General features: G+C 46.6%; 1 protein-coding gene across 2 annotated transcripts in view; it reads left to right on the forward strand.

Annotated features, from left to right (window-relative positions):
- The window catches only part of LARGE1 (LARGE xylosyl- and glucuronyltransferase 1), a 594,073-nt gene that overhangs the window by 280,211 nt on the left and 288,417 nt on the right, over positions 1 to 25,445 (forward strand). For both annotated transcript variants that reach the window (XM_081247956.1, XM_081247955.1), the window contains exons 3-4: positions 2,471 to 2,772; positions 20,053 to 20,135. In XM_081247956.1, coding sequence (XP_081104082.1) covers positions 2,471 to 2,772; positions 20,053 to 20,135 — 385 coding nt within the window. The remainder of the gene's footprint in view (positions 1 to 2,470; positions 2,773 to 20,052; positions 20,136 to 25,445) is intronic.

Raw genomic sequence — 25,445 nt, forward strand, 5'->3', positions numbered from 1 at the left:
TGCTGTTGCTCCCTTCTCTTTTTCATTCTCAGTGGAACTAATTTGGTTTTACCAAAGGAGACAGGTTTCAAAAGCCTGGGTCAGCTTGTAATCAGCCAGCTTGGTAACAATGCAACCCTAATCAACCTGTGATCTCACATCCCCATACACTCGGCCTTGGCCTTTGGTCGGTGGTCCGGAGCAGTGGAATTCAGCGAGTCATATTTGCTGTGTTGATAGCAAAGGACCGGGAGCTCAGGCGTTTAACTCTGAGGTGATTAAGAGGGAAAAAAGGAGTCGTGTTTGTGAAAACCCAGAGACACATCAAAGAGCCCTGGGCAGAGGCAGGCACAGTAAGGGAGCGCAGGTGAAACTCGCAGGGTGTAATTCATCACATTCTTTGATTCTCAAGTTTTGTGAGTCACAGAGACTCCCTGGGACAGTTTGCAAGCTCAGTGGGGTCTGGGCAGGAAGGAGAAAAACTCCAAGTGTGGAAAAAGAGTGTTTTTTTAGCAGGAAGCTGAGAGAGGGTAATTTTTTAGAGATGTGATTTTTGCTTGGTCTTCTCTGAGGCGGCTGTGTTGTAGCTGGATCCTGGGATTTCTGCAGCATGAGAAGAGAGGAGGGAGAGTTTTGGTTGTGTCTTGTGTCCCTGGGGCTCCTCAACAGTAAGCAGGCATTGAGCACTTACTGTGTACAAGGAGTTATGCTAAATATCCTTGGGAGATGAGGTTTTTACATTAATAATTTTTAAATCCGTGGCCCTGTATATAGGCTTTTATGAATCTGCATTTAAGGGGGTGTGTACAGGCTTGGGTATAAGAGAGACCTGGGTACGAATTTTGATACCACTGGGTTCTGATTGTGTGACTTTGAGAGACCTACTTGTCTTCTCTGTGTATGATTGTTAAATAGAATGTTTCTGCCCTCAGTTTCATGATTATGCTCCTACGTTCTTCTTCCTTTTTTTTTTTTTTTTTTTTTTTTTTGCGGTATGCGGGACTCTCACTGGTGGCCTCTCCCGTTGCGGAGCACAGGCTCCGGACGCGCAGGCCCAGCGGCCATGGCTCACGGGCCCAGCCGCTCCGCGGCACGGGGGATCCTCCCGGACCGGGGCACGAACCCGCGTCCCCTGCATCGGCAGGCGGACTCTCAACCACTGCGCCACCAGGGAAGCCCCTTCTTCCTTTTTGCACGTAATTATTTTGCTCTCTTGTTGTGGACACATGCATCCACCCTTCCAGCATTTATCATATATTATGATATGTTTCCACAAAGATAAGTAAGAGCCAGTTTTTGTCCTCGATGAAAACCCAATCTTCATAGGAAACATTTAGTAAAACAACTTACCAAATCCAGTGTGACAAGCACATATTTTTCTTAGTGCTGTGTACGAAATGCTGTTGGAATATGCTGATAGATATTTTATCTGCAAATTGAAGAAGGCTTCCCTTGGGAGGTGATGCTTCTGAAACTCGGTTTTGAAGGATAAATAGGAGTTCACATAGGAAGAACTAAATTAACTTAATCATTATTAATACTTCTTTATTCCTTCTCTTCTTTTTTCCTCTCCTCCACTTCCTCCTACTCCCCCCCCACAATTCTCCTCCTTTCCCTCCTCCTCCTACTTCATATTCATGTTTTATTGCTAACAAGAATATCTACCTGGAAATGTGCCAAGTAGGGAAAAGAAGACAGTGCATTTAATTAGGAAAAATTATATTGTGATTGTCTTCTCTAAACAGCATGTTAGTTTTTTTCTTAATTGAAGTATAGTTGATTTACAGTGTTGCGTTAGTTTCTGGTGTACAGCAAGTGATTCAGTTATACATATATATACATACTCTTTTTTCATATTCTTTTCCATTATGGTTTATTACAGGATATTGAAGACAGTTCCCCATGCTATACAGTAGGACCTTGTTGTTTATTTTATATATAGTAGTTTGAATCTGCCAGTGGCAAACTCCTGCAAATTTATACCCCCCATCCCCTTTGGTAACCATAAGTTTGTTTTCTATGTCCCTGAGTGTCTTTCTGCTTCATAAATAAGTTTATATGTGTCATATTTTAGATCCCACATATAAGTGACATCATATGGTATTTGTCTTTCTCTTTCTTACTTCACTTAGTATGATAATCTCTAGGTCCATCCGTGTTGCTGCAAATGGCATTATTTCATTCTTTTTATGGCTGAGTAATATTCCATTGTGTATATATCCCACATCTTTATGCATTCATCTGTTGATGGACACTTAGCTCTTGGCTATTGTAAACAGTTAAACAGCATGTTTTTCATCACCACGTTAAGTCATTCTGTTCTCAACTTTGTTCGCAGTTCAGTCTGGATGCGTGTTTATTTACACCTCACTTTCCACCCGCTTTCGCTTCTAAATGGGACTGCAAAAGGAGCCTGGACATCTGGGGGAGGGGGAGGGGCCCGTGGGGTTCTATTCGGCTTTAACTCTTCCCGTTCTCTCCGCACCCGCAGATGGGAAGCCGGTGTCTCTGTCTCCGCTGGAGTCCCAGCCTCACAGCCCCCGGTACACGGCGTCCAGCCAGCGGGAGCGCGAGAGCCTGGAGGTGCGCGTGCGCGAGGTGGAGGAGGAGAACCGCGCGCTCCGCCGGCAGCTCAGCCTGGCCCAGGGCCACGGCCCGGCCCACCGGCGCGGCAACCACTCGAAGACCTACTCCATGGAGGAGGGCACCGGCGATAGCGAGAACCTTCGGGCCGGCATCGTGGCAGGCAACAGCTCCGAGTGTGGGCAGCAGCCGGTCGTGGAGAAGTGCGAGGTAAAGAGCACCCGGAGCCTTCCAAGGTCCCAGTCCCTACATGGCCCACACCCACCCCTTGCAAATGCCGCCTGGAAGCGTGGCCAGGGGCCTGGAGAGAGCTGGCGTTCTTGGCTCAGACCTGGGCCTGAATCTGGCTTGATCATTCACTTTGCTGAATGGTCAGGCAAATCGTTCTAAGCTTCTGAGCCTCAGTTTCCCCACCTGAAAAATGGGCATAAGGAGGCCTGCAACCGCAGAGATATTAAGAGCAGCAAACAGAACCTGCTGCTTGTTTCTTTGTGGCTCATTTTGACACGCTCAGGATTTCTATGCCTAGCTGTCATCTTGGGGGCCCCTGTTACTTAGCTTCCAGGGGGCATGGTGCACCTGGCCTTGAGGCCCTGCTGGACAGTTCCCCTGAACCTCATTCTCACTTTACACACAGCTTCTGTAATTCAGAACCAGAGACTTGCTTATCTAAAGCAGTTCTTTGAACTTTTATAGCTTTGTATCATTTTCCGCCTTTTAGAGTATTTCTTAGTAACTCTTTGGTCGTTTGGAAAACTTACCCACTCCCTCTCCCTCTTTCCCCTCACCCCGCCCCCGGTTCATGCATCCATGCTTATGTGTGCGCTGCATGTGCATGTGCACACACGTGAGCGCACACGCACACACTCACGCACTCCTTTTCTGCTTCTTCCAGTCCCAGTGGAGAGGAGTTAGAACATCCCTGTTAAGAGCAAGCCCTTCTGGGACAGACAAACCTGAATTCATTTTCCAGCTCTGGTGGTTTCTGTTGTGAGTGCTTGAGCAGGTTACCTAACCTCTCTGAGCTTCAGATGTGTCTCATCAATAAGCTTTAGAAAATAATACCTGCTTCCTGCAGTATTTGTGAAAAGGAAATGGGATGGCCATATAAAGCCACAAATAGTGTCTGGTGTATAGCATATTTTCAATTATGGGCAATTTTTGTTATTTTTAGTTAGATGCAGATATTACCTGCAATTTGTTTATTCCATTTCCTGGCTACATTCTCAGAATGTTAGACTTCAGACGCCCTGAAGAGAAAACAATTTGCAAACTGTAAGATGCTGTTCACGTGAATGTGGTTTTTAGTGATATTGGTGATACTGTGTAGTATGCCATAAGGGGATATGGGGCTTATTGAGTGACGTAGACTCAGTTCTATGCAAGGTCAGTGGTCAGGGAGATTTTAGACTGGAATGGTCGGGGGAGCCCCTGAGGATAATAGGATTTCTCATGGATTCCCAAGCCTGGTTGAAGTGTGGGCTGGTGGAGAGGCGGAGGAAGGTAGATGGAGGACATCCAACAAGGAGTGTATGTGTGAGTAGGAAAAATATGAAGCGAGGCGCTATCAAGCAGGAAAGGATTCAGAACACAGTGAGTTGGTCGGTCAGGCGAGCACAGAGAACCTGGGCAGGGAAGCAGGTGCTGCATAGTCATCATTCATCCAACAAATATTTGCTGAGCCTCTGTTATGGGTCTCACAGTGTTCTCTGTGCTGGGAAATAACAATGATTGAAAAAGAGACAAAACTCCCTTTCTTCTGGTTCTTATATTTTGAGGTAGGAAGTGAGGAAGAGATGATAAACAAAGAGAAATTCGTATTATTACCAAACCCAGGTTTGGCTGCTCGCTGCTCATAAGCCAATAATTCGAGAGGCAAGTGTCAGTAGAAAGGAAAGGTACTTTAATCGGAAGAGCTGGCAATCTGGGGGGAAGGTGGACTCATGACCTGAGACCAACTCTGAGGATTCTCCTCAGCCATGACAGTTTTTAAAGGGGTACAAGGGGGAAGAATCTCAATGAATCACTGAGGCAGGAGGTTGGATTCTGCAGCATTCTCCATTGCATGCAGACGGGCTGACTCTTTCTTCAGATGTTATGTTGCCTGCGTGATCTACCTGCAGGATTCTTAGGGGGGCTGTTAGGGGTAGAGAGCTAGTCATTTTTTAACTGCTTAATTCTTCATTCTTGCTTCTTTTTATATAAGAAAAGAATCAACAGGTTAGGCAAGGCGTGGTGTGCATTCAGGAGAGCGTAAGTCAGGAGTTAGGTTAAATTGCCTAGTGATCTCATTCCTATAATTAGGTTCTGACTACATGCCAGGCCCAGCCTCATTTAATCTTCCACAACCATTGCCAGTGGCCTGTGTAATGGAAGATCTTTGTTTTGCATCTTTGGGGACTTAGCAACTTTAACAAATTCCCTTGGTCTAGGCTGGTCTGGGATGGCCCCTAATTTGGGGATATTCTTTCCCTGCCTGGGTGAAGGCTGGTTTGATTTCTTACAGATTCTGTGCTCTCTGGTTATGGTCATGGCATCAGTTTAGAGTGTTGGCTGGCCCAGAGGGAGGAAATTCTTTTCTTCGAGTGTGTTTACATTATTGTGACTCAGGCTGACTTGAACCATCAACTATGATCAAGGAGGTGCAAAATAGAAAAGGAAAAAATGGGAAGACACAAGTGTAACAGAGGGAGAAAACAGAGGATTCCTCTTCCTGCTGTAGTCTCTGTGGCCATTGTCTTCCCCTGCTCAGCTTTCTGAGATACACACATCCTACTGATATTTCTAAAGAGGGCTTCTGTCCCGAGCGCCCCACCAGATAGCATGGGCAAAGACCATTGGCTTTCAAAGTGGGAGACAGGAGCCCAATTCTGGTTCCTCCATACCTTGATGGCCATGTGGCACTGAACAAGTTACATCACTTTTCTGTGTGTTGGCTTCTTCGTTTGTAAGTTATGGATTAAAATCAAGTTCCTGCCTCAAACTATTTCAGTGGTGACAGTGGATATTAGAAATTTAGGCAAACAATAGCATAGTTGGGTTAGCAGTTGATTTCACTGTGATTTATCAAACAATCCCAAGTTAATGGTGGCTTTGCATCTTATTTCTGTTTACATGTAAGAAGTCTGGAGCTATTGGTGTAGGGATGTTCATGCCAGGAAGCAGGCTTCCTTTATCTTTCACCCAGCTGGCTTGACTGGCATTCTCAAGGTCATCTCATGCTGTTTAATGACTATCAGAGCTTCAGCCCTATCATTCACATTCCAGCTAGCAGGAAAGAAGAAGCATTAAGGTGGGGCATATCAGTTTGCTTTAAGAACACATCTCAGAAATTTCACAATTAGTTCCTTTTAGAATACATTGGCAGAACTTCATTTAGCTGCTACCTTTAGCTGCCACCTATCTGCAAGGGAGCCTGGAAAAGATAGATTTTCTTTAAAGAAACCATGTTCTTTGTTAACATTTTGGAGTTTTGCTCCTAGAGAGAATAGATATTATGGTTATGGTGAATGTTCTCTGTCAAATGAGTAGCTACTGAACTCGGTTATACATTAGAATTATATAGCAAGCATGCATTTTCATGGGACCCACCACAGAATCTACTGATGGAGAATCTCTGAGAATAGGGCCCAAAATATCAGTATTAAAAATATGCATCCCTTGGGCTTCCCTGGTGGCGCAGTGGTTGAGAGTCCGCCTGCCGATGCAGGGGACACGGGTTCGTGCCCCGGTCCGGGAAGATCCCACATGCCGCAGAGCAGCTGGGCCCGTGAGCCATGGCCGCTGAGCCTGCGCGTCCAGAGCCTGTGCTCTGCAACGGGAGAGGCCACAACAGTGAGAGGCCCGCGTACCACAAAAAAAAAAAAAAATATGCATCCCATTCTGACTGGTGTGAGATGAATGGCCATGATCAAAAAATCTAGAAACAATAAATGCTGGAGAGGGTGTGGAGAAAAGGGAACACTCTTGCACTGCTGGTGGGAATGTGAATTGGTACAGCCACTATGGAGAACAGTATGGAGGTTCCTTAAAAAACTACAAATAGAACTACCATATGACCCAGCAATCCCACTACTGGGCATATACCCTGAGAAAACCATAACTCAAAAAGAGTCATGTACCACAATGTTCATTGCAGCTCTATTTACAATAGCCTGGAGATGGAAACAACCTAAATGTCCATCATCCGATGAATGGATAAAGAAGATGTGGCACATATATACAATGGAATATTACTCAGACGTGAAAAGAAACGAAACTGAGCTATTTGTAATGAGGTGGATAGACCTAGAGTCTGTCATACAGAGTGAAGTAAGTCAGAAAGAGAAAGACAAATACCATATGCTAACACATATATATGGAATTTAAGAAAAAAAAATGCATTGAAGAACCTAGGAGTAAAACAGGAATAAAGACACAGACCTACTTGAGAATGGACTTGAGGATATGGGGAGGGGGAAGGGTAAGCTGTGACAAAGCGAGAGAGAGGCATGGACATATATACACTACCAAATGTAAGGTAGATAGCTAGTGGGAAGCAGCCTCATAGCATAGGGAGATCAGATCGGTGCTTTGTGACTGCCTGGAGGGGTGGGATAGGGAGGTTGGGAGGGAGGGAGACGCAAGAGGGAAGGGATATGGGAACAGATGTATATATATAACTGATTCACTTTGTTATGAAGCAGAAACTAATAAAAAAAATATGTATCCCAGTGATTCTGTGATAGTGGAAACTGTTTGGAAACCCCTGCTTTAAGGGACAATGAAAATAAATGATGGGGTTCACTTTATCCTTGTGCTCTTTGAGAGATAAAGACCTGGAGCTTGTTAATTGTTACTATAACTTATTTTTTAGTCTTTTGCACCTGAGAAGTAGGTTTTGTCCATTTGTGTTTATCTTCTCTTTGTGCGTCTTGATAATGTCATGTCTTAGACCCTTAAAAAGTTATTGTTTGGTGGACTTCACCTGTGATGAACCCCAGGTCCTGTTCGAGGTTTCATAGATGAATTAGAAAGTCCTGACCTGCTTGCATCTTATTTCAGTGTGGTCTACTCTGGGGGCACGCGTGCCCTGAGATGCTGTCTTTATATCCATTAGCAGTGTGCTTCTTCGGTTTCCATCGCTTGGCATATTTAAAGATTTTTGGGAAAATTCCATAGAGGCAGATGAGAAATGTCAGTCAGTGGAGTCAAAATAGAATCCTCCCTTCATGGGAGCACTCGTGGTTACAAGTGCTGAAGTGGGTCCTGACACCCTGTCAGTGCACAGGGCCTCGTCACCAAGGACACTGTCATCGTATCTGGTTGTGCTGAAACTTCTCTGGGCTATGACAAGTGTTTCTGAAAACCCTCCTGAGATGATGCCCAGGCTGTCAGCTGAGATATTTGGTGATAGAAATCAGGGGCCTTTGCCAGTCCTTGTGCCCTTTTGTCAGTTTCTAATGGTGTGGCCTTCAAGTAGCTGCCCATTTTATTCTCGCACATATCTGTTGTCAGGACGATGCTGCTTCCATGAGGGACTGGTTTCTTTGTGCCTTGGGACTTGGAACAGGATGATCCTCTTTGATCTCCACTTCTGCCTATGTGTGTACAGATGTGTGCTGCATTTCTCTTGCATTTCTCATTCTGGTCTATTCTGGGAGTCAGCTTATGGTACAGCACAGAAATCACTGAACTGGAGTCCGAATTTCTAACCGGGAATCTTTACTTTGCCACTCACTAGCCATGTGACCTTGGGCAATTCAGTTACCCTCTTGGAGTCTATTTCATTATCATGAAATGAGAATAATAATGTGTTCTTCCCTATGCAATTGTGAGGAGGAAATGAGATAGCAGGTGGGAAACTGACTTTGTATGGGTTTCACATAGACTTATTATGGATATTCCAGTTCTCAATTGCTGCCTAACAAATCACCTAAAACGTAATGGCTTGAAACAATGCCAATCATTTTATTAGCTCTCCTGGTCTCTGTAGGTCAGGGATTTGAGAAGGGCTTAGCTGAGTGGTTCTGGTCTGGGTGGTGGTGGGTGGGGGACTCATGCAATTACTTGGTGGCTGCAGCTGGCATGGTGAGGACTGGAACCATGGGCGCTGGCCCAGCATCTCTCTTCCCTGTTGTGGACTCAGGGTCTCTCCATGTGGTCTCTCTCTATGGCTGGTTTGGGCTTCCTCACAACATGGCGGCTCCAGAACGGTCACCTGCTTCCATGGCAGCCAATGGCTTTAAGTACAGGTATCCCAGTGAGCAAGGCAGAACAGAAACACTTTTAATGACCTGGCCTCAGAAGTCACACAGTGTCACTTTTGTTGACAGTGTAGTCTGTTAGTTGAAACAGTCACAAAAGCCCACCCAGTTTGAAGGGAGAAGGAGCACACATCCCATCCCTCAATGGGAAGAATGTCAAAGAATTAAAACAGCAACAGTTGATATTGTTATTATGAAAAGCCAGGTGAATGGTACTGTCTGATGTCAGACCACTCCTTGAGGAAGTATCTCTTTCCTTCTATTCCATGCCTTGAACTTCATTCAAAATGAAATAGTAATGTAATAGTAATAAAAGTTAACATGTATTGAGCCCTGAAAGTGTAGGCGACACCATGCGAAAGCTTACATAAAATATCTCATTTAATCTGCGTAGCATACTTTCTTCCTTTTATAGATTAGAAAACTACTGCTGAGAAAAGTTAGATAATTATTGCGAAGTCACACTATCTGGAAGAGGTGGAGCTCACATTTAAACCTTGGCAGTTTGCTTCCTAGAACCTGTGCTCTGAACCACTGTGCTGGGCACTTCATAAATTAGAGCTGCTGGGACCCGTGTTCCCATCAGCTCAGAACTGCAGTCCTTATTCTGTGCCTGGCAGATGCCTTACCTCAGAAGGCTTCTGGGTGACAGTCGCGATATGGAGGTCATCTTTCACCTCGGGGGCTGTTGCAGCCCTATGAGGGTAATCATTCCTCTGTGGGTCTAAGCAAGGATCTGTCTGTTCTTTAAAAAGAAGCTGGGTTGTTCTAAAGTGCCTGCCAGATTGTGACTGCGTTTGTCAGCTCAGTGGGAGTTTACCGTTTTGCTTTAGGTTTTATGTTTATAAACCTTGACACCTCTTACCTGCATTTTCTGGACCCATAACAAACCTCCAAGAATTTTGATCTACCTTTTTACTTTTACTTCATCTTCAAGGTCTTTCCATAATCACTCCACAGTGGAAGGGTTTGCCCGCAATCTTTTCATACATCACGTTGCTGTTGAAAGATACTCTTACAGCATTTGGATACACATTTCATTAGGTTCATATGTTGTCTTTGGGGCTCCTCAAAGGACGTGAATCTACTAAAATATCCTTGCTAAATGTCAGGCCCTGGAACTAGGGGATGTTGTACTGGAGGGTACCTAGTAGGACTTCTTCTGCAGTGATTTTCAGGAACCCTAGTTCTCAGTGTGGTCTTTTGGGTACCTTCCTTGAGTGTATAAATTATTTATTGCTTCATGGCAAGTTATTATCAAAACTTAGCAGTTTAAAACAACATGCATTTATTATCTCATAGTTTCTGAAAATTGGGAATCTGTGAGCAGCTTAGTTGGAGATGGAGGCTCCAGATCTCTCCTGAGGTTGCAGTTAAGACATCTGCTGGGGCTGCATCAGCTATAGGCTTGATTGGGGCTGGAGCATCTGCTTCCAAGCTGGCACACTGGCCCAGCTGGGACCTCACTTCCTTAAGACTGCTTGAGTGTTCCCCTGGTGTAGCAGCTAGCTTTCCCCAGAGGAGGTGATCCAGCAGAACAAGGCAGAAGCCACAGTCTTTTTTATGATCTAGCCTTGGATGTCATGGACCATTACTTCTGCTAAGTTCAACTGGTCACACAGACTCACTGATACAATGTAGGAGGGGCTGCACAGGGCATGGTTCTCAGCTGGCAGGGATCTTTGGGGTCAGTCTTGGGCTGGCTTCCACACCATGGCCATGGCAAGGGGCCCTTTCTCTGGCAGCCTCCTGGCTGTGCTTACCCCGAAGCAAGGCTGCCTTGATCTGCTTTACCTATTGTGCCCTCTTGTAAAACTTACTTTGAAAATGTGCCCTTAAGAACAATGACAACAAATAAAGATGCAACCCTCACATTTTAAAGATGATGAAATTAAAGCAGGGAAATACAAAGGGTCTTACTTAAGATGACACAGTTGCTACCACAGCCCAGATGACGATGCTCGTGGCTCACCTCCACATTCCTGGGTTTTCTGCCTTCTTGTATTGAAAGAGAGGATAAAGGCAGTGCCAGCATTCGACAGTGGAGGGAACTGGGTATCTTTGAAAGCCTTCCTTTCAGCAGTAGGGGAAAGACTGTTTCAGTTCTTACTTGAAGAGAAGTAGAAGTGAGGGCAGAAGGAAAAAACCTGATGCCTAGCTTTTGAGAATATTTAAGGTTCAAAGCCGGTTATTCCCTGGCGGTCCAGTGGTTAGGACTCTGTGCTTTCACTGCTGAGGGCCTGGGTTCAATCCCTGGTTGGGGAAACTAAGACCCCCATAAGCCACACGGTGCGTCCAGAAAGAAAAAAAAGGCTCAAGGCCTCAAATTCAGAGCCTTGAGCATATTATAAACTCTCTTATAATAATAATAGTTTAATAATGACTGCTGATGTATATATCTACTACGTACAGGATGCCAGGCTCTAAATCATGAGTCATCTTACTTAATCTTTCCAACCCTGTAAGTTGGCACATTTATTACCCCTTTTCTATAGATGAGGAAGCTGAAGTCCCAAAAGGTAGTCCTGTATCTTGAAAGATGGGGAAGAGTTTGACAGGTGCGGGGAGGCACTAGAGCATCCTAGATCGAGGGCACATCATGGAAGCAAGAAAGCTCAGTGCATCATCTAGCTTGATCATGACCTGAACAGCGTGAAAGGTGGAGGCGGGCTGCTGATGGTAATGATGTTAATCAGACCTGCTTTCATTAATTGTGCAGGTATTAGGTGCCAGCATTGAACTTGACATACCTTAGCTTAAGAAATCATTTTAATCATCCTAATTTTTTTTTTTTTTTTTTTTTTTTTTTTTGCGGTACACGGGCCTCTCACTGTTGTGGCCTCTCCCGTTGCGGAGCACAGTCTCCGGACGTGCAGGCTCAGCGGCCATTACTCATGGGCCCAGCCGCTCCGCGGCAAGTGGGATCTTCCCGGACCGGGGCACGAACCCGTGTCCCCTGCATCGGCAGGCGGACTCTCAACCACTGCGCAACCAGGGAAGCCCAATCATCGTAATTTTATAGATAGGGAAACTTAGGCTTAGTGAGACCATGTAGTGCAGATCCAGGTTGTAATTTTTCTTTTAATTTTGGTTTAAAAAAAACCCCTCAAAACATGAAATTTCTCTTCTTAACCATTTTCAAGTGCACGGTTCAGTTATGTTTAGTATATCCACATTGTTGTGCAACAGATTTCCAGAACTTTTTCAAAACTGAGACTCTGTTCCCAGTGAGCAGAGACTTTCCATTTCTGCTTCTCTCAGGCCCTGGAGACCATCATTCTACTTTCTGTTTCTGTGATTGGTCTATTTTAGATACCTCTTATAAGTGGGATCATAGAGTATTTATCTTCTTGACTGGTTCACTTCACTTAACATAACGTCCACAGAGTTCCCCATGTTGTAACGTGACAGGGTTTTCTTCCTTTTGAAGGCTGAATAATAATTCATTGTACAGATAGACCACATTTTGTTTATCTGTTCCTCTGACAGTGGACACTTGGGTTGCTGGCACCTCTTGGCTGTTGTGAATAGAGCTGCTGGGAACGAGGGTGTGCAAATATGTTGCTGAGGTCCTGCTTTCTATTCTTTCGGTTATATACCAAGAAGTGGGATTGCTGGATCATATGGGAATGCTGTTTCTAATTATTCCAGGAACTGCCATACTCTTGTCTTTAGTGACTGCACCATTTTACACTCCCAGCAACAATGCACACAGGTTCCGGTCTCTCCACGTCCTCGCCAGAGGTTGTGAACCTTATGTGTGTGATAGCCTGCTCTGTCCACTGGAGAAGCCGACTGTGAACTGGTCAGGAAGGACTTTGAACTAGGATGCCGTCTGGCCCTTTCTCACCCCCACCACTACCTCCCTGGCCCGTTTCATCTCCAGCTTCATGTGCCGTGAAGCACACCCAGAGATGGAATTTCACGTGCTGACCGTCTATGAAGACGTGTCCATGGGGCCAGCCACTGAGGATGCCGTGGGAGGGTCATTGGCTGCAGCCGCCCCAGGAAGGGGCCGACCCTCAAAAAGGCAGCTCTTGGCAAGGAGGCTGTTCCTAGCAAGTGGGGCAACGCACACCTCATGAAAGGGGACTTAGGCAGCGTATCACGGAGTCCACCGCACGTGGGTTATTGCAGTAGCTTCCTGACTATTCTCCCTGCTCCCACCTTCCTTGCTTGCTCCCCTCCCGCCCAGGTATGTGCACACTCAGAGCATCTGTTCTTAACTGGCAGCTAGAGTGACCCTTTTAAAATTTAAGTCAGATTGTGCTGTTTCTCGGCTTTGAACCCTCCAGTAGCTTCTCTCCTCACACAGAGGAAAAGCCGAGTTCTTAAGGGTGCCTGGGAGCTCTAGAAGAGCTGCCTCACGGACTTCAGCTTTCCTCCCTGCCGTCTTTCCCAGGCTGCCTTTCCACAGCTCCCTGTTCCACAGGCGGCTGTCTGGTATCCCAGGGTTGTTTCCGCTGCCTGGGACACTCTGCCTGGACACCCAGAGGCCTCATTCCCTGATCTACGTCAGATTTTTGCTCCAGTGTCACCTTCTCAGGGAGAGTTGTCCAGACAACCCCACTTCAAAATCTTAGCCCTACTCACCAGCCGCCCATCCACATGCCTTCTTCCTCCCCTGCTTAATTTTTCTTCCTAAACTCCTCATCGTCTAGCATTCTATATAGTTTAATTATGTGTGCCTTTGTTTGTTTATTTCTGTGTCCCCGCCAAGGGGAACGCCAGCTCCCGTGATGGGGGGCAAGGATTCAGTCTCCTTCACTTGCTGCTGTATCCCCAGCAGCTACAATTGAGCCTGGTACATAGTAGGTGCTCAGTCCATGCTTGTATTATGATTGAGTACTTGGCAACGGTGTGTAGGCTTTTGGAGTCAGGCTGGTCATCCATTGGCCCCATAGATGGGATTGTGATACATGTCAACTGTGCTGGGTATGGGGCTATATTTAGACAACCCACCTACCCCAGGCATGGGTTTACCCTAATAATTAAACTCTTCTTGACCCACCCAAAAATCAGTCTCACCCTTCCACATGTCTTCCATGAAACACTTGGGTTTCTGATTCCTCAGCTTATGATGCTCTTCATAACACAAGAAAACCCACCCTAAAGCAGACCAGGAATATGCCGGTGGGGATGCTGGGAGATCATTCCCTTGTTGTCCATTTATTGGGCCTTGGCCACAGAGGACGCAGTCACCACACCCTGGAGGTTTGGCCCATCCCGTCCTCTCACCGGGCCCTGTAGGCCCTGCGTTCCACCTGCCCCCTTGCGCAGCCCCTGATGACTTGGCTTCCATTATGGTTGGAAGGGGTCTCCTTCTCTTTTCTACAGGGTGGAAGTAATTTTGTCTTCTGGGTCGGTGGATCAGTATTTTGCGTGAATAGAAAACATTCGGTCAGTGGTTTCCCAAGAGAGCAGGGCCTGGGCAGTTTGTAAGATTATTTTAGGTGGCACGTTAGCAATATATTTTTTTAAATGTCGTAGTTAACATGTGTGTGTTACTGAGCCGCGTTGTGTGGGTTGAGTGGCAGGAGTGTGAGTTCTCCAACCCCTTTGCCGCTGACTGGCTGAGGCGAGGGGCCTCGTACCAGTTACTCATCTGCTTTGTCTCACTTCCTTCCTCTTGAATTCTGGAAAATCCTGGGTATGAGGAAAGCTCTGTATATAGAACTTCTAAATCCCTCTTTTTATAAAGGAGTCACCGAGGATCAGAGAGGGTAGGTCGTTTGCCCAAGGGCACCCAGGTGGCCAGAGGCAGAGCTGCGCCACTGTCCTGATGTCCAGGGCTTTGCTTTTGCGCGGGAGAAGCTGCGTCCCGTGTTCTCCTCCCCTGGCCTTTTCATCACCCTGGAAGAGTCGTCAATTCCAAGGTGGTGGGAGAATGAGGTGGCTGTGCGGGAGCACTGCCTCTGCTTGTCTTGTAGAAGTGGGGGTGGGGGGTGCTTCCTCCTTCTCGGAGTATCGGAAACAGATTCTGCGAAGACCCCTCCTCCTCTCCCAACCTAATCCCAGCTGACATCTGTGGAGCGTTTAACCGGAGACACTCTTCAAAGTGCTTTACACACAGAGCAGTTCTCAGGCGGAGTCCCTGGACCAGCAGTATCGGCGTCACCTGGATTCAGGGGATCCTCAGGCCGCTGCTCTGAACCTCCTGAATGGGGGACTCAGGAGGAGGGGCCCAGCGCTCTGTGTTAGCAAGCCCTCCGGGGGGTCTGATGCACGTTAGACTTTGAGGACCACTTACCCTCAGCAACCCCTTGAGGGTAAGTAGTATTATGTTCCCGTTTTACAGACGAGGAGGTTAAAGCCAGGGGAAGATGAACACCTTCTCGTTATGCTGTGTGTGCAGTCGGTCACATGAACGAACATCAGTTCAGTAGTGCACCTACTTGCACTTACTTGTCTGATCCCCCCAGCTACACAGTGGAGTGTCCATTTTGATCTCCATTTTACAGGTGGGCCAGTGAGGCTCAGGGGTGTTAAGCGACTGCTCCAAGGTCACACAGAGACTCAGCTTTGAAGTTATGGCTCAGACCCAGGTCTCTTCACTCTCGTTGGGTTTTCCCAGTAACTGGCTCCTGCCTCTGTCGCCACCTGTGTGCCTCTCCCTGGCTGCCATGGGAGCATCTGTCCTCTGGGAGGTCCTGCCTCCCCACCCCCTGTTCCAGCAGCTGCAGTCCAGAATCCGGGCCGAGCCTGGCTCCCCCCAGCCCCTCCACACATATGCCAGCGTTTAAATAGGTTTCCCCTCCCATTCCCAAAGGCTACCGGTTACGAGATGCTTTCACTACGTTGTGCCCCCAGGCAGAATGCCTGGCCTTCAGGGTCGCTGCTCACGGGGTCGCTGGTGGACACATGGCTGGCTAGAGTGTTGATTACTTCTACCGGGGCCACAGTTTGTCTTCCCTCCCTTGGTTTGGTCTGAATTTCTTTGGGGACAGTGGTTATTTTTCTCTCGCATGCTGAGAAAACAGCCCTATGAGGATTTTTTCCTGTTGGAGGGCAGTTCTCTTTCAGGTTACATGGAGACGGGCAAACACCCAGTTATAAATCCCTGCTAACCCTGAAGAGCAGCCGTGAATATTGCCCTGGTCTCATTACTAGAATGCCCTCTCTTCCTGGAAGCTCTCCCTGCCTCTGCTCGGTCTGGGGTGCTGCTGGCTACTCTGGGGGCAGGGACGCCGAGCTTGCCACCACCGAAGCCTCTGCAGTCCCCGCTGGGGTTGTCTGGTTGGCTCTTTCTCTCTCTTCACTTGACCCGGGGGATGAAGGCTGATTGACGTTTCGATCCTTTGAGCCCAGCACAGTGCCTGGCACATCAGTCTCCAAAAACACTCCGGTCATGTCTGCATTCTTCCTGCAGGCCCTAAAAGTAAAGGTCACTCACTTGACCCCAGTGGCATCAGCAATGAGAGCCTAGCTCTGGCACTCTAACCTGTATCTTTGGGTGCAGCTTGCAGCACTGTAAGTGAGCAGGAAGATTTACTGGCTTCCTTAGAAAGAGCCTTGTGGTCCCTGTGTCTGAGAATTTTGTGTAGAGCCTTAAAATTTTGTTTTAAGTAAATTTTTTTTTTTGGCCGTGCCACACGACTTGTGGGATCTTAGTTCCCTAACCAGGGATCAAACCCTGGCCCCAGCAGTGAAAACACTGAGTCCTAACCACTGGACTGCCAGGGAATTCCAGAGTGCCTTAAAATTTATAACTACAATTGATCCATTCTCAAGTTTGTTATATTGATGCTCTCCTGCCTTGTTTTATTTTATGGATTGGTGATATATCTATGGATGCTCCAAAATGATCTGTGGTTCCCTTCCAGCCACCAGGACAAATGGGGTGCTGAGAAAGGATCACTGGAATTTGGTCTGGTCTTGGCAGGAAACGGGGACACTCACAAAAGAGGTGGAGAGGGTTTAATGCAGGGTTAAGGGGAACCAGCGAGGGTGGTACAGCTCCCACGAGGGAGTCCCTACAACCCCTGGGCCCAAGAGGTGCAGGCAGGAGGCCCTGTGGAGCCCAGCAAGAAGTGGACATAAAGAGGGGGGCCTTTGGACTCCCGCTAGGGTCTCCCATTGACCAAACTCAACCAGGAACCAGAAACAGGAGGAACCCAGTTAATTCGGTCTAAAAAATTAAGGCTCTTGTGGCACAGAGCCAGTTGGAGAAGGGCAGGGAGTGAGTCTAGAGGAGCAAAGAAGAGCATCATCACACTACTTGCAGACTTTTTGACCAATAAAGCAAGTATGACATCTACCAAGTATAGGGCAGAAGTGGACCAGTGGTCACAGAATCTGAAGTTTAGACCTTCCCTTTGGGAGTTGGAACGTCCATGTATCTGTGACCCTCTTTAAGCCACCACATTGAGAAACTTGAAAACCTGGACTTCATAGCTTCAGACCAGAAAGTTCTCATGGTAAGGCCATGTGTGCACCCCTGCGCTTTCAGGGAACCTTCATCCCTGTTCCCGGACTGTCTCCACTCCTACCCCAAGCCCTGCTTCACTCCTGCCATTCGCTTCTGCACCCACAAAATTTGGGATCACCCCGAACTCTTCCAAGCGTGTGTTCGTGACACTCCAATTTTCTGCTTGCCTGGGTAGCAGGGCTCTGCCGCAGTGGCTCCAGAGGATGAATTTATTCATGGTGGCAGGTGTACTGGATGAAACTAAAGAGATTGGAAAATTATGTAAAATGTTTGAGAATGTGCATGCTCGTGCTTACATTTAATGGGCCCATTTGAAAACGGCCCTGAACCCTGAAGCCAAGACAAAGTTTGATATCTCGGAGGCCAGGTGTTTAAATATTTGCAATTCCAAAGAGCCTGATTCAGCTTGCTTTTTACCCATTCTCATCCCCGCCTTGGTTATGTCTCCCGTGTGCAGGCGTTTCCCTATCCGTTTCCTTCATGATTTAAACAGTGACGGTTGCATCCACATTACAGGCTTTGATTCCGAGTCTTTTGGAGATATTATCCGGAGATAAGCGGGGCTGTCATCATTTTACAAGTGGAGAAGTTGAGACGTGCAGAAATGAGTTTGAGAAAGGTGGCTTTGGGGCCCCATGAGATCTTAGCCTCCCCCACCCCCCTCCCCATCCTGAAAACCTGGACCTCTTGCACAGCATCATTGTTTTGGTGGAATGCCTCCTGTGCCTTGTAGGATGTTGAGCAGCATCCCTGGCCACCACCCACCAGATGCCAGTAGCCCTGCACACCCCCAGGAGTGACAACCCAAAATGAGTCCAGACATGGACGCCCGTTCTGAGGGAGGCAGAGGGGAGTGAATTAGCCCCTGTTGAGAACCACCGCCTCCCAGCAGGGTATTTTAAGATCTTGAGCATAGGAGACTGTTAATTGGTCTGAGATGGGGCTGGGGCACAGGGTGTATTTGTAAAATCTTTTGGATGTTGCTGATGTACCACCAGCGGGGTGAAGAATCTCTTTTGCAGAATTCAAATCCCATCTCTCAGCCTGTTTCCTGATCTATAATACTGAAATAGTAACACTGTACTTGCCTTAGTTGTACTTGTACAACTAAATCTGGCAATCTTTGTGCTAAGTACAGTACCTGGAATGTAATAATTTGCTCAATAAATATTAGCTCTTAGTGCGGTGATTATTCGTCTCTTTTATCTTCCCTCGTCCTCCTTCTTGATCCCCAGGTATAAGTCTGGAGGAGGGACCCTGTAGCCCTGATCAAGGAGTTGGGGTTTGTGTATTGGGTGTGGGGTTGAACATATCATGGAGCCAAGGGCACAGTAGATGGGTCAGGCAGGGGAGGGCCTGACACACAGGGCGAAATGGGGTTCTTTGGGACGGGGAGAGGGGCAGGTGCAGGGGTGAGAGGCTCTGAGAATCCCGCAGTTGCGGGTGAACCCGTGATTTCAGGATTTCTCGAAACGAGGATCTGGATGAAGCTGAGCTTCAGCTCCTGGCATTGAGAGTGGGGGGCCAAGGTGCAGTGAAGGAGTTGAAGAGGTCTTGGAAGTGCATTCCAGGCTCTTGGCTGGTTTATCCTTGAGATGGTTAAACTTCCCTTGGTGATGTCAGGAGGCATGGTGCTGAAAGTAGGTCTGGGGAAGCCTGTGTGGCAGTGACCAGGACGTCAGAACTGCACTGCAGTTGGAAGTGGCTCATGAGGATAGCAGGGTGTCTGGAGCCATGCCCTGGGAGGAAGGGCCATGTGTGTGGTTCTGAAAACAAAGAGGTACCTATCAAGACCTCTCCCTCGAATTTCAGTATTGGGTGCCCTGGGGAACATACTGGTTCTGCCATACTCCCAGGACAGAACAGGGCTGGAGTGGGTGTTAGTACGCAGGTTTCAATTCGAGGGAGGCTGTGCTTTGGTAAAAGGACAACATGGAGAGGCAGGAACCCCCCGTTTCTTCCAGCTGTTCTGAGAGAGGCTGGGCAACTTTCCAGTCTTTGTCAAGTGTGGCTCCCACAGAGGATGATAATTGTATGGTACGAGGAGGTGAATAGGAAAAATTGCTGGCAGCAGAGGGCAGCCAAGCCTGAGGGGTAGCCCTGCCTGGTAGCCTGGAGATCTCACTTGAAGAGATGAGCATGTTCGTTGCCTGTAATTCATTTCACGGCACACCAAGGTGCCAAGTCACCCCGTTTGGGAAGCTTAGCTCTTGAGGATGTTTTTGTTACGAGTGGACTGCAGTGTGCTGTATTTCTGCACGTGGCATAGTTCCCTTCCGTGACATCGTGCAGGACACGTGTCGTGCCCCTCATGTTACAGTGATTGGTTAATGGACAGACTGGGGCCCATAGGTGTTTGTTGGTCCCTTTGCTCTGTTATCAGGTTACCCCTGACCTGAGACATCTTGTGAGAACGTTTCCCAAACTCTGAGCCACCACGTCTCTGTCTGAGATCCCCGATTGTCAGTTCATCCTTTCAGGGCATATTACTTTCTCTTCTCTTTTTACCAATTGTCACTGTCTGTAGGCATGGGGGCCCAGGACTCACTGTTTACCTATTCAAGCCATTTGCCATTTCTCTCATCCCCAAAATGTAATTGAAAAAAGCCTTAATGGTTTCCAAATGATGATAGCTCCATAAACCGATTAAAAAGGCCTTAATAAAACTGTCTCGAGTTATTCTTCACAGCTGCCGCCAGTGCTTTTTGTGTCTCAGTGATCCCAGAAAGAAATAAGGGCACTTTTTCGTGCAGTCCAAAGTGCCAGGAAAGTCCTCTTCCTCCATCTAACTGCTCCCCTGCTTTCTTTGCTTCCCAGACAATCCACGTTGCCATTGTCTGTGCCGGATACAACGCCAGCCGGGATGTTGTCACCTTGGTGAAGTCTGTCCTGTTTCACAGGTAAGCGTGACCGTTGTCCTCTGCGGGCTCACGTGTGTAGCTGCCACCTTGTGCCTTTCCTCCAGGAAGGGTTAAATAAAAGCAACATTTCTCATCAATCATTTAAGCTGCCATGAAAATGTAATTATTGTCTGAAACCCTGGGGGAGATTATCATGTTAATAATGTTTAACAGGGCTTCCCTGGTGGTGCAGTGGTTGAGAGTCCGCCTGCTGATGCAGGGGATGCGGGTTCGTGCCCCGGTCCGGGAAGATCGCACATGCCGTGGAGCGGCTGGGCCCGTGGGCCATGGCCGCTGAGCCTGCGCGTCCGGAGCCTGTGCTCCTCAACGGGAGAGGCCACAACAGTGAGAGGCCCGCGTACAGCAAAAAAAAAATAATAATAATAATGTTTAACAGCAGTGATGAGGTGTCCTCTCGCAATGTTTAGAATTGTAGCTCTTAGACCTTAAGGGACCTTCAAGCACACTCCAGATTTGCTACTTCAGTTTCTTCATTGCCTTCCCCTGCCTGACAGTCATCATACCTCCATTTACACTTCCCTGTTGACAAGTTGTGTTATGGACTGAATTGTGTCCCCCTAAATTTTATCTGTTTGAATCCTAAACTGCAGGATGTCAGAATGTGATTGTATTTGGAGACAGGGCCTTTCAAGAGGTAATTAAGTTACAATGAGGTCATATAGGTAGGCCCTAATCCAGGATGACTGAGGTTTTTATAAGAAGAGAAGATTAGGACAGAGGGACAGCCATTTACAAGCCAGGGGGAGAAACCTGAGAAGAAACCAACCCTGCTGACACCTTGATTTTGGACTCCTAGCCTTCAGAACTAGAGAAAATAAATGCCAGTTGTTTAAGGCACACAGTTTGTGGCATTTTGTTATGGCAGTTCTAGCAAGCTGATACAGGATGCTTATTCTATTCCAGTGTAGCCCATCCCACCTCCGGGTGTTTCTCACCATTAGACAGTCCTGCCTTATATCAAACTGAACTTTTCCAACTGGTAGATTGTGTGATGAAGTCCATTGGTGCTAGTGCATCACCATGGAGACAGTCATACACAGGATGGATTCCTCTTCCACCTGGAAACGACAGTCCCTCCTGAGTCCTCTGTTCTCCCAGTTAAACGCCTGCCATTTGCTTTTAGAATCCTTTTTCATGGCACTTTTCTTCCGTCTCCTCACTATTTTGATGGATATCTAGTTATGTGCAGAGTGTATCCAGAATTGGGCCTACAGCTCCAGCCAGTGTCCTTGGGCTCTGCTCTAACATTCTTTCTTACCAAGGGTTTGGATGAAGCTCATCCATAGCTGCAGCGAACAGCATGGAAATGTATCAGATAACCACGGCAGGATCCAGAAGGGTCTTAGCAGTAGGAACAGTCATGAAAAGCTCCCACAGTTTAACTGAACAGTGATCAATGTAAAGTTTTACACCCAAATCTGTCAACAGCATACATGGAGATGGGAGAGATGGTGGACACCCAAGATATACCCACCCTGCAGGAAAGTGGGATTCATCTTGGGTCCACTTCCTCTCTCAGTCCCCCAACCAGCCCATCTATCACTGATGCCTTGAGGTCCTCCGTCCTAAGTAATTTTCATTTCCACCCCTTCCCCTCCATCCCCACTGTGACTGTCATAGTTCATGTCTACATGTACTCTCAGCTGTGCTTTCTGTCTCCCTGACCCATCCTCCCTAATGTCAGAATGATATTTCAGACATGCAAATCTGATTTCCTAAAACCCTTCCTTAGCTTCTCCTTGTCGAGGGAAGAAAATTGAATCTCTGTGGCACACAGACCATCCGGGATGTGATGTCATTCTCAGCAGTGTTCTCTTTCTCCTCCTTGCTGTTTTTTCATGCTCCAGCAGCACTGATCTGCTCGTAGGTCCCCACCCTCTCCAAGGTGCGCCCTGCCTGTTGTTTTCCTCTTGCTGCTCTCTCTGCCCATTTCTCCCCTCCCCCTGCCTCTCCCTGCCACCCCAGTCTGGCAAACTCCTTTTATCCTTGAAGCCTTTGTGTAGGCATCATTTCTAACCAGAAGCCTGGGTCGGGGCTCCCTTTCTACCAGCCCATAATACCCTGTGTATCTTTCTATCATTATATTTATTACATTGTAATTTATTTATATATTCATGTTATATCTTCTGTAGTAGAATCTGGGGCTTCTGGAGACAAACACTGTACCTTATTTTTCCTGTTTTCCCAGTATCTCAGCAAAGTACTTAACATGTATTATATGCTCAGTAAGTGTTGACTTGTTTAATAAGTGAACCTAGGAGACTGCATTAATAAATAACCTGGGGCTTCCCTGGTGGCGCAGTGGTTGAGAGTCTGCCTGCCGATGCAGGGGACGCGGGTTCGTGCCCCGGTCAAGGAAGATCCCACATGCCGCAGAGCGGCTGGGCCTGTGAGCCATGGCTGCTGAGCCTGCACGTCCAGAGCCTGTGCTCCGCAACGGGAGAGGCCACAATGGTGAGAGGCCTGCGTACCGCAAAATAAATAAATAAATAAATAACCTGAAGAGTGTTAATTCAGCCAGTTACCTACCAGCCCAGATTTAGTTCGAGTTCACATTCAGGCCACCGTATAGCTCAGTGACGTCAGCACATCATCTCGCTCTTGAGACTTTAGTTTGTGTGTCAGTTAATAGCTTTTGCCAGGAATCAGTTCATCCCAAAACTGACTTGGTTGAAAACAACATTTCTTAGCTTAGCTGTTTGTACTGAACTCACGTGGCTGGTTCTTGCTGGGCCCCCAACGTTCCTGCAGTCAGCTGGCAGGTTAGCAAAACATGAGATTCACTGCCTTCCGGAGCAGGGAGAGGTGAACAACCAACAGATACATTACAGGATCAGTTACTGCTAGGGGTGCTCAGGTTCTCCTTGTAGCTCTGTCCGGTTGCCACTGTGATTTCAGTTGTACATCTGAGGAGGAGATGGGAATGCCGAATGAAGAGGGGCCCTTTCCCAACACCATGGCTTCTGTGCATTTTTGAGACTCATGGTTCTGCAGCCTTCATCTGCCCCTTGAAACCAGGCATTATGTAGGCTAAGCATTGAATCAGATGAGTGGTTCTCAGCCTTTATGTGTTTATTCCTGGTCTCCACTAAAGAACTCGGGTCCCTCCCTGTTTGAAAAAGAAAGCCCACTCTTTAGAGAAGAGTATTTGCATGATTTCAGGTAGTCATGCTCTTTCTCAACTATGGCACATTTAAGGTCATAAAACCTAAATAATTCCAATAGTTGTTGAAATCATAAGAATCCTATTGAGTATAAGCTTTTACTTCTACAGTAGCTGAAGCACAAAGATGTTAAATTTAAAAATAGCAGTAGGGGGCTTCCCTGGTGGCGCAGTGGTTAAGAATCCGCCTGCCAATGCAGGGGACATGGGTTCAAGCCCTGATCCAGGAAGATTCCCACATGCCACGGAGCAACTAAGCCCATGCGCCTCAACTACTGAGTCCACGTGCCACAACTACTGCAGCCCGTGCACCTAGAGCCCACACTCCACGACGAGAGAAGCCACTGCAATGAGAAGCCCGCGCACCGCAACTAAGAGTAGCCCCTGCCCACCGCAACTAGAGAAAGTCTGTGCGCAGCAATGAAGACCCAACGCAGCCAAAAATAAATAAATAAAATAATAAATATATTTTAAAAAATAGCAGTAGTTTTATTATCAGCTGCTGATGGCATGCCATACTTTCATGGAGGCATGGGGACTTGAGAAGAAAGCAAATTCTCAGTATGTGGTATGAACATTCTACACCCCACATCAGTGACTACTTGATCTCTTTGGACCGAATAGCCAATTAAGTCCCTCCCATCCTTGAAATTCTACAAATGAGAATTATTCTGTGAATTGATATGCTGGTGATAATGATTTGAGATATCAAGACAAAAGGACCTTTGAAAGACATTCAGCCCAGAAAGTCCAGCTATAAATAGCTTCATTGTTTCCGAAGCACGCTATGAGGATTAACTAATACTTGATTATAAAATACTTTGACAAATGGAGTACCTTCTTAATGTTAATAATATAGTGGTGCAGGATGCTTCTTTTGGCTTTCACTGTTAATTACAGTAATTAGATTTATTTTCCAGACAGGATTTTTAGCAAAATTTCATTTAAGGTTTGCTTTGTCACATCAAATCAAATTTGCTTAATGACAGTGGGCACACTATATTTTAAAAGATAGTAAAAGTATTATGGGCACTCTTATATGCTGATGCTTGCATTAAAAAATTGCTGTAACCTTTTAGAAAGAAAGTTCATAGTATTATGACCAAGACATTTACCCTATGACTGCTTTAGGGAGTCTGTCTTAAAAGGATAATCCTAATTACAGAAAAAAGTTTTTGCGAAATATTGCTTATAATCATAAAAATTCAAATAGTTAAACAATAAGTCTAAATAATGTGATGTCCTCTTCTAGTAAACCATATTCTTAGTTGGTTGTAAAAAGTATGTCATAACATGGACAAGTGATATTTTATGATATAAGGTGAGTGACAACACAATTCAAAAACTCATGCATAACATCGTTCCACGATATAAATACATGCACACATGTGTGGCATGCATACAGATACACATATGCATGGTTGAAATACAGGGGGTGAAAGAATAGCAAAACATACATGAAAAATGGAATTTTTGTATATTGTGTCTGGGGTGGTAGAAATACAGACGATCTTGGTTTTGTTTTCTCTTTATATATATTTTTGGTCATCTTACTCTGCACCCTCTATGATGAAGAAAAAAGGAGGATGAGAAAAATAAATACAAAATAAATGTGAGCAAAGGTTTACCTAGTAGAAAATAACACAATATGTGTCTGTGTCACCTAGATGGGAGACTACTTAAAGAAAAATTGGGGGGATGCCTATAACTCCAATCCCAGTTGCAGATAAACTGGGAAGTATAGCTGCTCTTCAAGGAAACCGAGCTTTTAGTGAGCAGAGGAAAAAGTATATATATTCACTTAGTCACTAAGTGCTTACCTCCTGGGCAGGAAGGTGGACCAGCTTGTAAACATTTAATATTCGTTTGCTGCGGTGATCTACTTAACTGTTACTCCACAGCCCTGTTGGCAGGAAGAAGCTGGGTGATTTGCCTTACTTTGCATGTCAAACAGCTGGGGTTTTTGGGTGTGGGTGTGGGTGTGGGTGTGTGCGTGCGCACGCACCAGTCTTTTTTTTTTTTTTTTTTTTAGCTTTACTTGTGCCTCTCAAGAACAGAGAGGATAAAACAGCATCTTCGTGACCCGTGTCTGCCTCTAATAGTCTTATTGCTTATTCAGGCTTAAA

This window comes from Mesoplodon bidens (genome assembly GCF_964165515.1).
Source record: "Mesoplodon bidens genome assembly, chromosome: 11".
Taxonomy (NCBI): Eukaryota; Metazoa; Chordata; class Mammalia; order Artiodactyla; family Ziphiidae; genus Mesoplodon; species Mesoplodon bidens.